Source organism: Hyaena hyaena, unplaced genomic scaffold (assembly GCF_003009895.1).
Source record: "Hyaena hyaena isolate Hyena2069 unplaced genomic scaffold, ASM300989v1 scaffold_124, whole genome shotgun sequence".
NCBI lineage: Eukaryota > Metazoa > Chordata > Mammalia > Carnivora > Hyaenidae > Hyaena > Hyaena hyaena.
The window spans coordinates 8261-23253 of NW_024080755.1; the positions used below are offsets into that span (position 1 = coordinate 8261).

Genomic DNA, 14993 nt, shown 5'->3' on the forward strand with positions numbered 1-14993 from the left:
CGGAAAAAACTCTTTAAAGAAAACTCTGTGGTGAAAAGTGTTCCCCCTCCTCCCCTGGGGCGAGAAAGAGAGAGATGAAAACAGGTAGGTAATTAGAAGAGATAGAAGTTCCTGGATTTCGGGTTTCTGAAACCATTTCTTCAACCCTCTGAGGACAATCAGCTATTTCTTTAAAAAAATTTTTTTTAATGTTTTATTTATTTCTAGGAGAGAGAGAGAGACAGCGTGAGCAGAGGAGGGTCAGAGAGAAAGGGAGTCACAGACTGAAACAGGCTCCAGGCTCTGAGCCGGCAGTCAGCGCAGAGCCCGACGCGGGGCTCGAACCCACGAACCGCGAGATCATGACCCAAGCGAAAGTCGGACGCTTAACCAACTAAGCCACCCAGGTGACCCAGACAATCAGCTATTTCTGAATCCAGAAAAGTCTGATTACTAGAAGACCGCAGCCAAATAAGGCAGGCCAGTCTTTGATTTGGTGCTACAATTCCCATTCTCTTTTCCTCACATTTCAGAAAAGCTTTCAGCTAAAGCTAGAGAATAAAAAGCCAGATTCCAGATCAAGCACGCTTTGCATACCAGGGAGAGAGAGAAGGCTGGACCACACAACCCTGTAGGAATTGTGACACAGAGAAGGAACGGAGCTTTGTGATGGAGCCTTAAGTGCCAGTGTGCTGAGAAGGTCCGGAGGACCTGTACCTGTGACAGATGTCCTGCCTGACCCTGGTGATGGGTGACACACCTTTACCCACTCAAGACACCTGTGTGTTTCTCCACCCAGGGCACCCCCAGGGTTTTCCAGTTCTTCATCCTACTTTAGTTTTATAATCTGTGTTACACTTGCCGGCATCAGGGGTCTCTGCGTACTTTCAAAGTTTTGCTGTTTCGAAGGAACACCGCTGGCTGCCAGCTTTCCTCAACTAAAGTGGCTCTGGTGTCTTCTATTCCCACCTGCACCATAGCTGGGGCCCAACAGCTGGGACCTTCCACTGGCATGGCCACCTGGCCTTGCTCACAGCCTTCTGAGACCTCAGAGGATGACCCCACCTGGTTCTCGGTGGTGGCCCACAGGCTTCAATGGAGGATGGGTGTGTCTGCCTTCTCCATGTTGCTTGAGCTAGACAGGCTCGTGTGCGCATACTGACTGGGACTTACTACCTCTTAGAGCCTGAGTCAGGAAAACGGCTTCTTGGGCTACTTATAAAGAGCATTTAGATTCTCCGAAGGATGCTGAAGTGAAGGATTCTGCCATCTAGAAAAGATGGGTGTTTCTCCTAAGCTGCTGTCAGAGGGCTTTGTATCTTCAAGTTACTATTCAAGGAGGAGCTTCAGTCCTGAACTATGCTTCACTCAACTAGACTAGAGGTTCCATAAATGCAAATTGAAGACCACCCATGTTTGCTTCTCGGGATGCTGGCATTAGCCTGGGCTTGGTCTGGGACTGGTGGACTGGGGTCCACCTTTCTGGCCACCCTCCTGCACTTGACACAGATTCAAATATCAGCAGACTCCATAGCTAATTTCCCATGAAAGCAATCCACCTCATTTGGGGAGTCCTGTCCTTTCTGGGACGGCCTGGTCAAGCTCAGCTCCTCTTTGGGACAAATGCTAATTTTTCATCTCTCAGCAGGAAACATAGTAGGCAGACTTAAAGCTACTTTGGTTCTAATGCTTTGTTTGACCTTCCTTTCCAGGTCACCCTCAATGAATAACCTCAGGACACTGTTACCGTTGGTGCCCAACAGCTCAGCGCCAGCAAGATGGTGCAGACAGACCGGTTCATGCCGCCATACTATAAAATGAAGCCCTTCAATGCCCCAAAGTTTTTCGTTCACCCAATGTTGTTTAAGTACCTACTGCAGGTCGTGCTTTCTGTTAGGGAAGGCTGGGTGAGTGGGAGAAGATGTTAAAATGAAAGAAGAGGCTGACGGTCTCTAGTCAGTCTCTTGGCACTTTTTACACAATGAACGTGGGGAGGGGTAAGAAAACTCTGAACGGATGAAGAGAAGAAAATCAGAGAAAACCTTCTATTGATGCTGGTGCTGGGCTTGGCAGCTGCCTTTGAGCAAAAATGAACTCCCCGTGGCAGTGGGACAAGACGCGGATGCTGGCACCTGCCAGAGGGAGAGCCGAAGTCGAAGTCGCAGCTGTGCTGGTCACATGAGCCTGGAGACCTGAGGGGGCAGGACCTCAATGGCTGTTAGCAGGCTGTGGTTCTCTGCAGGCAGTTTATTGAAATGGGGTCTGTGCATCTCCCCACCCCTCTGGGCTGGCTCTCAGAACAATCAGAGGTGCAGGTGGCACATCCGGCTGAATGACCCCAGGCCATCTCCAGGAGGAGGAAGAAGCTCATCACAGAGCCCCTGGAGCCACAGAGGGATGCCTGGTGAGGATGAGCAGACAAGGGATCCCGAGGGGGATGCTTCCTGGATGCATGAAGTTCCCACCTGGGGATTAACATCACCTTCAGATCGCCTGACTCCTGAGAAGCTTCTCTGTCTTTAAAAAGCCAGGGTTATATGTAAAAGGGGCGTCTGGCAGAACAAGAATTAATCTGGGTAGGACTAAATTTAGAATGATTAGGATGAAAAATTGATGGGAAGGGACTCTATTCAATCCTTAAGTGATAAAGAACAAGAATGGGGACTGGGCATCAGTAATCAACATGAAAGAGGACACAATCAGCCCAGATCTTAAGACAACCCTCCTCGTGAAACAAAGGAAATGTCCCACTAGATACATCCCAGGATGGAGACAGTGGCAAACCCATGATGTAAAGCCTCTGCAGTGAGAATATGTTCAGACAAGTAGAGTCCTCCCCAAACATTCTAGAACAGCCTTGGAACAAACAGTCACTCGGAATGAAGAGCCGTGTCAAAGTCATGAAATGTCAGATATATACATGGGATGCCTATCTTAAGGATGAGAGAAAAACATTGCTTCTAAGGGCTTAAAACTGAATTCTCAGCTGTTTTATATTTTTAGAATTTCTAAAAAGAAATTTCTTTCTATGTCATCCAGATATTAGTTCTGGCTTGGTTTCATAAAGGCAGTGCTGTCTAACTCCAGGGACTCTGGCTATTTTGTTAGGACAAGGTTCCTATGAGGACCCAGTAAGGAACACCAGTGGTCTACATGGTCCATTCACCCATGGCACTTGGCTTTGTGCTGCACCTTGATTTTGCTTCATCTCTCTAAACTCCCCGAGTTCGGGGCAGACGGGCCTTCGGTCATCCCTGTGTCTGGGCCATTGGTAATTCACGCCCATCTGTTGTCACTGCTTTTTGGTCTTTCTTGAAAAGATGGGTCTCACATGGGTCTCATTTGCTTTATCAAAGAGCAGAAGCAACAAAGATCACAGGGGTATGAATCCAGGATATCAAGAACAGTGTTGAAAGAGAATTAGAAAATGTGAACTCACTTAAGGAGCCCTTTTCTGGTCTGCAGTTTAAAACTCAAATAAGGCATGCATGTCTGACTACATGAATGAAAACTTATTTTCCAAATGACAGCTCCTCCAAAGCCACTATTTTGTAAATAGTTACAACAGAAATACATTTTTTGCTAGATTCTAAGGAAAGAATTTGCAAATTAGATAAACTCTCACTGTTCTAAGATTTCTTTTCTCCACTAGCACTTTTCATGGACTCAAAAATGCTTCTGCTCTGCTCCCCTCCTACTTCAGCAAATGGAGTGTTTGGGAGTGACTAATTTAAAATACAAAGGGACAGGTGGGTGACAGGAGGCAGCTGGAGGGGACCCACTCTTGGAGCGTATGCGTGATAGGAACGATCTTCATATAGACCAAATCAAAGCCGCAGCAGCTTGGGAGAAACCCTGTCTGTCCCATATTTGACTAACTCGAAGACAGCTTCTAAGACATCTTTTTACTGCAGGATAAAGAATTTTTAAATAGTTTTATTTATTTTTTCAATGAAAACCACACTCCTGTCACACTCTGGATACAGTTCGCTATACTTAATAAAACAATCTATGTAATTATCAACTTACACTCTAGGGACTTGAAAAAAACTCAGATATGGAAAAATAAACACTGAGGTGGCATTCTGAATCATTCTCTTTATTGTGCGCTTCTTCTTCCTTCATGTGCTCTATTAAACAGATACTCAAACATACGTTGGTCATAGATATTCAACATCAAAGTGGAATGAATGTGCTTCCAGTCAAGTTGGCAATATGGCCCTTCTTTTTTGTTCTCTTAACTAAGCAGGACATGGCTAGACTTGAGGTGAGAGTCATGGTCTGCACGGACATGAGTTACTTTTTTTATTTTGTCACAATCAACGACAAAGAAATGCTTTCTGCGAGAGGTCGAAACCTCAGCAGAGAGCTCTTGTATATTTGGTGCTACCCTAATTGCAGGGACAGGACAGGAAGTGATCACTTTTGCTTTCAGCCCTGTGCAAGGAAGTCAAAGACTTAAGTCTCTTGCCTGCTTTAGTCCTGGGACAAATAATGGTGGTGTGTCAGGCGCACCGTGTTAAACTGAGAATCACACCAGACAGCAGAAACACTTGCTCAGCGCAATTTTGTAAGACTCTAACATGTTGTCATTGAACATCATTCCCCCTGTTTATTGAATCAGCAATGTATTTTCAAATTTAGAATTTGGTAACTCTAATATGCTTCTATCTGTGAAGAAAAATGAGATCTTTGTTGGTGATAGATGAGGCTTTCCAAAATTTAATTTATGTGTTGCGCATCCTCGTGTTCTTCACTGAAGGCTACCCTTGTTAGCTCTGATAACTCGCATTTCCTCTTCGGTCATCTGAAGCTAATTACAGCTGCTGTTTACTGCAGAACTAATCAATAGCTTTCTATAGTAGATCACATAGAATCAGACCCATATGCAATTAGTCCAATGCAGATACACAGAGATACCTTAATTAAAACAAAATATGCTCTGTAAGAGGTATGCTTTCATAGATAACTGGAATTTCAAATATTTTGACACATTTAATGTGTTTATTCAAAGTAAGAGTCTTTATGATAACTTTCACTACCCAAATTTCCTTGATGAATTTCCCTTGAAAGCATTTTGAACTGAAAAAAACTCAGTACTTAGTATTATACATTTATGTTTATTAACATTTGGATATAAATGTACTTCAAACACCAATAAGAGCTAAAAGACTATGCCTTTATCTTGGATCTCGAACAGATTTCCCACCCCAGTGATTGGATTAATTCTTACAAGGCAAACATCAGCGGGCAAAGCGGATCAGTATGAACTGTGCACCTTGGGTTCCTCCGCCAGCCCCTCCACTGATGCGGGGAGAGATAATGCTCCCAGCAGTCTCTTCAGGTGGAATCTCCTCTTCTCTATTCAGTGGAGAAGCATGGCTCCTAGCACTCGATCATTGTAGATTCTGAATGTCGCCATCAACCAGACTTTGAAAGTGCACTTCAGGGTCTACTTGTTGAAGGATGAGAATGATGGAAGATGATGTGCAGTGAACAAGCCAGATGCCTTGTATCCAGAGTCCTGTTCCTCGCATCTTTACCAACCAACTCATCTCCACAGACCTGTCATTGGTCCCCCTGACCCACCGCCTTTTTTCTTTCCACACAGTCTGTCAGAGTCTGTCATGGAGGACACATAACAAGGTGCAAGTAGGTTCCTCATAACCGTCGGACCAAATCACTCTAAACAGTGGCAAGGTCATCCCCTTGAGAGTCAAAACAACCCTTAGGAAGAGAACGGTGTACGCTGGCATGGATCTGCTTCAGAAGAGCGGTCAGCAGCTCCTTGCCCCCCATCCCAGCCAAACCAGTCTTTGTCAAGTCACATGAAAACCAAGGTACTGGATTGTGTCAACTGGCACAGGCGCCACTGGATTCTGCAGGGCATTTACAAATGGCCGCGTTTCCTCACGGGTATGCACGCTTGCATGTCAAGAAATGATAAAGGACAACACCTGGCTGCTCTGTTTCCTCCTGCCTGTCCCCAGTAACGGGATGCAGAGCTTTCTGCTGAAGCACAGACTCCTCAGAGTCTGCTTTTGAAGAGCTGTCTTCGTGAAGTTAATATCGGAGCGAACACTACTTATGAGAGGAAAACAAGCTCCGTGTATCTTGTATTAAATCATCAGTAAAAAATGAAGACAGTATCATTACTTTCAAAATATAGAAAGCCAATAGTTGAAATCATTTAGTAGTAAAATTTTTTTCTACATATAACTTCATACGTGTAAAGAGTATTAGAGTGACATGTCAGCTATATTGGACTCTTGTTAGTTAAAGGGCTTCTTGCTCAGGTAAGGCTTAGGAGAGTGTCGTTCAATGGTCAAGGTTCTGCAAACGTTCATGCACACTTGCTCCCCCCCTCTCCTTACTGACTAGAAGACAGACACTACATTTAGATGAGACAGGTGTCTTTTGTTTGGTAAGAGAGTGTAGAACTGTTTGCAGTACACTGTGTGGAAAATGCTAGTCCATATAGAAAAGGTGAACACTGATGCAAGCTGGTTTGCACAAAGTTCATCAAGATCCTTTTGATGAGAACCTTTGTTTTGTGACCAAAAAAAAAAAAAAAAAAGCCTCAAAACTTGCACCCATGATAGGCTAAAATGATGTCATCAGAAACTAAAGTCATTACACGAGTATGGAAGATTCTTTAGAAGTACTAACTCCTTCTCTTGCTAGTAACAGCCAGAGTTAAATTGTTAAAATCATCGACATCATCATGTAAAACATGGGCCCAGTTTGTCAGCCAACTTTACAAAGTGCCCCTTTATAAGACAGCATACCCCAAAGCCTTTTGAATTTGGAATGTAGCACTGCATCAGGTATCCCATAGAAGCCCTAAGGTTCATAAGATTTCTTAAAAAAAAAAAGAAAAAAGAAAGAAAGAAAAAAGGGAGAAATAAAGAAAAAGTTCCAGTTGGATGAAACTGTTTTCCCAGTGTCTCAGCTGAGCTCCTAAAACTGGAATTTCAGATACACAAGAGGACAGGAAACAGATAGCTTGGTTTTGTTGTCTTTGTACATGTCCACACTGTTTTTTAAATGCAGCTACGATGTTTCTGCCAAAGATAAAGATAATAAAGTGGACAGGGCGGTTACCACCAGAATCAGCAGCGGGCTCAGACCACAGGTTGGAGGAGCAGCCATTGATTTTGTGGTTATGTGGCTGGAAGCACCAGCGAGGCCATTCTTTTCGTAATCACGCTGTAAGAGAGAATATTTTCATTACCACCCACTGCATGTCTTCCTCTGTCCCAGTATATTTAAACCACACTCTTTCTCTCTCCCACCCCCACCTCCAACTGGCTGTACCATTCACGAAGCTGATCCAAGGTATTATTACTATGTATGGAGACTTCAATTCATTGGCTTATAGTCAGGAAGGAATCCTTAGTCTGGGTGAGAACTGTATACTTCATGATAAAACGGCCAACACTTGCTTCCTGCCCCTCTGCCGTGGATTACCGAAATCCTCTTGTGGGACAGCTTGGAGCCTTCCTTCACTCCTACCTCCTGGGTCTCCCAGTAGCTGTGCAACATGGAACTTTCCCTTCTGGTACGTGTGGTCCCCACCTCCACCCCCCAAGCATGGAGGAAGGGCAGGAAGAATCATCTTAGAAAACTGGTGCAGGCAAGTATCAGTTCATGTGGAGATGGGCCACAAAGTGCCCAGAGGCCGCCAGAGCAGTCAGCAACATTTCTCTCCATTTGCCTGTTCAACCCTAGATTTTCTAGATAAAGGAGCCTGCCCTGACAGTCAGGTGGAGAGCTCCCACCAGAACTCAGGCTTTCTGGCTCCCAGTCGGCATAGCTGTCCCAAGACGGATGACTCTGTCCCCACCACAGCACCCGCTCAGTCCCATAATGCCACACCCCAGTGACTGACACATGACAGAATCTTCATCTCATTTGTAAAACAGGGAGAGTAACATGGCCTGCCCAAGCCACCTCTGGGTTGCTGCGGAGGCTGAAGGAACTGCGGATAGAGTAAGCAGTGAGAGTTGTTGCATGTCTTGTCTGTGCCGGCTGATTCTACACGACTGTGGCCACGGAGTCTCTCGGCATTCGTGCCAGGTCCAGCTCTGGGATGAGGATCCTGGGTCCCACACTTACTTCTAACTTTGTGGACTGGGATCCGAAGACTGCACTTGGCACCAAGGCCAGAGGGACACGGAGGGTGCCGCAGGTCTTTTTCTGGACCTGAAACCTTGCTGTCTTTGAGCCTTGACATCACCACCTGCCTTTATATCATCACCAGGGGCCCAAAGGCTCTGTCTGTAGAAATGCAGGGAGACCCAGAGAGAAACAGAACTTACATCAGAAAGACAGAGGTGTGTGCTGCCCGACACATTGGATTTCAGCTTCTGTGCCTGAAGAAAAATAAACACACACATACACACATAAAATCACTCATCTATAGTATGGAATAATAATTACTGATGATCCAGTCAGTTTTCTACAGCCAGGCCATTGATAGAAATATGTGAGGCACAACTGTGAGCCCACATATAATTTAAAATTTTCCAGTAACCACATAAGTAAAGAGATAAAGCTAAAGATAATTGTAACAATATATTTTATTTAACCCAACATATTATCATTTCAACACGTAATCAATATAAAAAGTTATTAATGACATACTTTACATTTCTTGTTCATACTAAGTCTTCAAAATCAAGTGTCTTTGATGCAGCACATCTATTTCAGGCCTGCCCCATTTCAAAGGCTCAGTAGCTACCTGTGGTCCCTAGTAAGGACAGCACAAGGCTAGGTTACTAAAGGCAACGTTTTGAAGTCATTCATATTTGGAACTCATTTATATCTCTGAACGTTAATTTTTGGCAAGTGCCTTCGAGGTAAAGATGTGGCAATAAAAATTCCCATTCGTTAGAAATACACAGATACGTCTCCCTGCGGCTTTTCTGTCCATCAGTCTATTCTTCGCTTCAATCAACAAACACAGAGCTATTTTCAGGTTATACAAGAGCAAAAGGGTGTAGTCCCTGGGCTCATGGGGCTGCTCACTAGTTGAGTCAACCACTCACTGCTTGGGAGTGACGGCACAGGGCAGGGACTCTTACAGACGGGTCCCCTGGAGGAACAGTACAGGGCACCACAGATCCCGACACCGCACTCCTAAAACTGCCTCCAGGCAGTGGTGAGGGGGCTGAGCCTTGAAGGCGTTTAAGCTCCCTGTCTCCTCGCACTGGAGAAAAGTCCCCACTGAGCTTCCACCACAGAACTGAGTTAAAGGAAAAGGTCCATCGCTCAGTTACAATGAGAACTGCTGACCCAGTTTTGTAAAGGAAAACAGAGTGCAGTGAAGTTAAGTGACTGTTCCAAGGTCACAGAGTAATTTACTGGTAGAGACAGGATACAGACCGCGTCTCTCAATCTCTTGAAAGCAAATGTGCTCTTTCTTCCCTTATGGTGTTTCTGGTATCTTTGACTCTTCCATGTTCTATCTGCCTCCACATCCACATGAGGAACTCCTCCCATGCCCACCCCCCCCGTCCCGCCAAATAGGAGTCTGATGGCACCAAAAACAGAGAGCTCATGTGCCGACAGGATGGCCCTGGTTAAGCACCACACTTGAATCACGGAGTGTCTGGGCAACCAACTCTGGGTGAATGGCATTGGCGGGCTGCCCTGTTGCAGGAAGACATTTGCAACTCCTTGAAGACATGTTAGGTTGCTGATGGCACGTTCACCCAAGGAGTAATTTACTGACCATAACGCTCCTTGGAAAGCATCGTAATCTTTACCTATATTTGCATATGCCAGCTGTGAATATGAAATAGAAACCTTTAAACAGGCATCAAGAATAAGACACTGTGAAGCATCCCCAGGCTGTTCAAAGGTCACTAAATGTTATATATAAGAAGATCAGAGGAGAAGTTGGAAGAGCAATTGAACCTTACTCAAAAGCCTACTTGTAATATGTAGTAATAGCAAATCTGGTCCATTGCAATGTCACCTACAGAGAATAATGTATAGAACTTTACATGTTTTATTTCTGTTCGAGATTGGAATTGTGCCCAGATACCAAAATGGTCTTAAAACATCACATTCTCTTTTTTCCTTGCCTGAGCATAATCTACAAAAGACATAAACCCTTGCTAAGGGCCTTTGCATAACTAAGAAGTTCACTAAAATGTGCAGAGAAGGCAGCCTGACTTCTAGTCTGGAACACATAATACCTTCAAATTGTTTCTGTGCTGTAGTCATAGCTAAATTATCCCTCAGTGTCCTACACCACAGCCCTCTAAGTCCTTTATTTTTTTAAATTTTTAAATGTTTTATTTATTTTTGAAAGAGAGAGAGAGAGAAAGCATGAGCAGGGGAGGGTCAGAGAGAGAAGGAGATACCAAATCCGAAGACAGGCTCCAGGCTCTGAGTTAGCTGTCAGCACAGAGCCCAATGTGGGGCTCGAACCCACAAACCGCGAGATCATGAGCTGAGCCAAAGTCAGATGCTTAACTGAGCCACCCAGGTGTCCCTCAACAGCCCTCTAAGTTCTAAGGGTTGGATGGGTCTCCTTCCTACTTTATTCTTTACGATTAGCACCAGTAGGTAGTGTTTTATACATTATATATACAATCTGAGGTACCCATTAGCTAGACTTAAGTCATTTCAGGAACATGTTAAAATACTACTATAATGCCCATTGTTATTAAATACAGTAAAACCTTGGGTTGCGAGTAACTTGTTCTGTGAGTGTTCTGCGAGACAAGCAAACATTTCCAATAAACTTTAACCTGATACATGGGTGATGTCTTCCAGTACAAGTAGTACATGATGGCAAATGTCACATGATCACAACTGAGCCAATGGTTCTTGAAGTTTGCTTTGATATGAGTGCTTTGGATTATAGGCATATTTCCAGAATGAATTATGCTCACAAACCAAGGTTTTGGTGTATTTGTAAAGGCGCTTCTACCAATGGATAAGGAAAGTCTTCTGTCTAAACAGATTTTCTTAGGTGGACTCTAGATCTGCATAGATAGATTTCTGACCCTCATTGGTCATTGAGGGTTTCACACTGCATATAGGCTTATAGGTTTGCAGGCTCTTGCCTTACATCTGGAAATAGCTGGGATAATGGCTCAGTCACAGAGAAAAATGCCTTAAGACCAGCTCCAGGTCTATGAAGCCTCTGTGTTCTTCTTTCCCCAAAGCTGACATATTGTTGGCCTCTATCTAAAGGAAATGGTCAACATGAGGTCTTGTCACCCAGTAGCCCCACACTAAAAGTGGAGGCAGCATCTCAAAGCTCATCTTGCCTTGAAGACCATTCTTGTTAGCATAACTGAGTAACCTTCAAAGTACAGGTAATAATGTGCACCCAGACCACTGCAGATGTTCTGAGAAAACGCCTTCTCTCCCGTTAAGTACCTTCCCAACCCACAGAAGCACTTTGCACTCCAGAGGCTTAGAAGTGCATGCACACAGGCCTTTAGATACTCTGCTTACATGGTGTATGAACACAGCTTCCCACTGTGTTCCCATTGCAGAGGCTGAGCTGAACATCCCTGGAGTTCTATCTAAACCTCATGTGGACCGTAGGAAAGTCTCGGAGTCTGATTACAAGGTGAAGGACAAATGTTACCATTATTGGAATGGCAGGTGACTTCTGGGTAATAGAATCAAAAGATTACACGTAGACATGGGATTTTTTTTCCAATCCCACAGCACACCTAATGTGTATATGACAAGATGAAGGACAGTGGGTCTGCTGCCTAGACTGTCCAGCATCAGGTACAGGTGAGCACTGCCACACTGGGTGCCTGGTGCCTTTAAAGGTTAGTAAACTGCAGATGGAGGGGGCAGAGCCTGGGAGTTTAGACCCATGTACGTCTAGCTCATTGCATGCTTGCAAATCCTGTGTGCAATCCTAACCCCTCCATTGGCCCTGAGGTCAGAAATCTAAGAAGCAGATCCAGAGTCCACTTAAGAAAATCCAGCTCCTAAGGCCCATTTTAGAAGACTGAGCAACCTGTTATTTCCACATTTTAAAGGCTTTTATCCTGGGCATTTTTGGAAACATCATTAAGCTATCATCGTCTTGCTAGTCAGGTATGATAAATGAGAACATAAAATTAAAGGTTGGCTCCCACCTTCCACTATTGTCAAGAGTGCTTACATACTTTAAACACTGTGTCTCAGTGATAACAACTGGGATTGTCCCAGAGGAAAAACCAAAGCAAAACAAGAAAATTTGAAAAAACCAAAAACTCATAACAAAACTTCTGAGACTCTGTAAGGTATGAGGGAAGTTAGAAACTTACTTACTTTTTTAGAAAGAGTACATTTTACTGCTGAGTTCTGAACTGGTAAAAGTAAGGGTGTAATCATGAAAGTTCTGGCTCAAGGTCCTGTCTGTGGGCCCAGCAGCCCCGCGCATCAACGGCATCTGCAATTACCCAACCCAGACAGTGGCCAGCCTGGACCTATATAGACACTCAATCTTACAGTGTGGCCGTAAAATATGACATCTCTTTAAAAAAAAGAGAGAAGGATAAAGAAGAGAAGAGAGTGGATTTTACTGTTCTAAAAGTCAATTTTAACCAGTGTTACAGAATGCTGAAAAATGAATTATTATTATTTTTTTATTTCTGAGAGAGAGAGAGAGAGACAGCGTGAACAGGGGAGGGTCAGAGAGAGAGGGAGACACAGAATCTGAAGCAGGCTCCAGGCTCTGAGCTGGCTGTCAGCACAGAGCCCGACGCGGGGCTCGAACCCACGAACTGTGAGATCATGACCTGAGCCGAAGTCGGACGTTTAACCGACTGAGCCACCCAGGTGCCCCTGAAAAATGAATTATTTAATCTCTTTTATGAAAAACTGTTGCTTTGCAGCTAATTCTTACTTTCGCAGTTATGGAGGAAGCCACTTGACTCTGAGTTGGGGGGAAACAGCACTACTAAAACACAGTACCACAGGGTTTTCACCTGGCGAAGGGGGAGATGAGAGGCACATTGGGGAAGCCTGTGTCCAACCCAGTAGCCTTGCTGTCATTCTGGAAAACTAGGGAACTTGTATTTAGGCACTTCGTAATAAGCCTTGTCCCTCCACCTGTGTTATAAAACTGTCACTGGCAGTAGTCCGCTAGTCCAGGCACGTCGGGTAATAGAATTCCCATGGCACTGTAATTCTGGGGCCAGACCTCGCCAGTCCCTGGCACCAGAGGGTTAATAAATGCATTAGATGCTGTTAACCTCTGTACGTGGAGTCAGAATGATGACGCTCTGGCTTTTTACCCCAGTGATTAACATTTGGAAAGCCTGCCATGGTGCCAATGTCCTTCCTGCTCAGAATGCACAGACACTCAGGCCACTCAGCACCCCGGGTCCAACCCCACCCCTCAGTCACTGCACACACACGCCGAGCTCTGCCCACAGGAGGCTCTCCTGGAGCCTGGGGATGAGGGAGGCTTTGGAGCGGCACACTTGCTCTGTTTATGGAATCAGAGACTTAAAAGCACACCAACTCGGAGCCTGGCCTTTGCTGCCCCAGGACTCCGTTTCTGTAGAGAAGCCAGTGTTTCATCTCAGGTTTTTAGGCAGCTGTCAGCCAGCAGGGTATGGAACATTTCTCTACTCTCCTCCACGCATAAGGAGAGCCAGTTTCTGCTCTACCCCCAGAAAATAAAACCAGAGGAAGTTGCCCAATCCAATAGCAATAGACTGTCCGGGCTGCAGCCAAATGGTCATAATTAATGATGCTTCTGGTTCTTTTCTCCCTTGCTTTACTGATTAGAGAGATTTGCTATATTAGGAACCTGTTTGCTTAATGACAGAATACAAGCAATAAACAGAGAAATACACAGACTGTAAAATGCAATCAACTTCGCTCTCCAGCACTCACTAAGTACCTAGCTGCATCTATCACACTTGTCAATACCAGTTTATTAGCATATGAGTCTCTTCTGCAGCATAAATTGGTCCATTGCTAGGGGAAACCATTGCATGAGTTCTTCCTGAAACAGCCATTTCTCAATTTAAATCTACACATCTTATGTCCTCAAGTAGGACAGAACATAGGAAGAAGGATGTGCACATAATTCTGAAAGTTAACTGAGCAGAGGAACCTGCTTCAGAGTCTGCATTTTTACATTGCATTAAGACAAAACAAAAGAAAAACAAAACAAAACACAAAACAAAACAAAAACCAAACCAAACCAAAAAACGGGCACCTGGTTAGCTTGGTTGATTAAGCATCGACTTTGGCTCAGGTCATGATCTCACGGTTTGTAGGTTCAAACCCTGCATTGGGTTCTAATGCTCACAGCTCAGATCCTGGAGCCTCCTTTAGATTCTGCGTCTCCCTCTCTCTGTGCCCCTCCCTTCGTATGCTCTGTCTCTCTCTGTCTCTCAAAAATGAATAAATGTTTTAAAAAAAAAAAAAAACCCAGACTCTTCTGACTACAGACTCTCATGGGCAGCACTTACTATATAGCAATTCTATTGTGCACTTGATATACACTGGTCCAAATTAATTTCTACACAACAAAAGACAAAAGGAGCTGCCTATGAAGTGAATCTAAGCTAAGTAATGGCGGTCTGTTCAGTGCCCCATAGTAGCACAGTCTTTTCAGCTTTTTGGATTTTGCCTGTTGGATTTGCAGGAGCCTGGGGAGGTTTTAACTGCTGGTCTGGTCACAAGTCGTTGGCCAGACTTTCCAAAATCCCTGCCACTGTCTGTTTGGAAGCTCACCTTCCTACTGATTTGCTTTTCCTAGAAACTTGGTAACAACCACTCGCAACCACTGGTCTGAATAATGTGCAGCTGCGTAAAACAAGTGGACACATAAATAAGACTTGCTCGGAGCCCCTGGGCTTGGATGTTTGTCTTCTAATGCCCGTGCTCCACAGGCAAGGGGTCCACTTCCTTTCCAAGCTGATTTTTGGCAGCCCCATGGACCCTGGCACGGCTGGGGGAGGGTATGAGAGGCTGTGAGGAGGGCAGGGGTGAGACGGGGCAAGTGTCCTTCTATGAAGGAGTGATGT

General features: G+C 44.7%; 1 protein-coding gene across 2 annotated transcripts in view; it reads right to left on the reverse strand.

Annotated features, from left to right (window-relative positions):
* Positions 1-7032: 7032 nt before the first annotated feature.
* GFRA1 (GDNF family receptor alpha 1) overlaps positions 7033-14993 on the reverse strand; it is a 211948-nt gene continuing 203987 nt past the window's right edge. For both annotated transcript variants that reach the window (XM_039237360.1, XM_039237361.1), the window contains 2 exons: positions 8301-8354; positions 7033-7188 (listed from right to left, as the gene is read on the reverse strand). In XM_039237360.1, coding sequence (XP_039093291.1) covers positions 7033-7188; positions 8301-8354 — 210 coding nt within the window. The remainder of the gene's footprint in view (positions 7189-8300; positions 8355-14993) is intronic.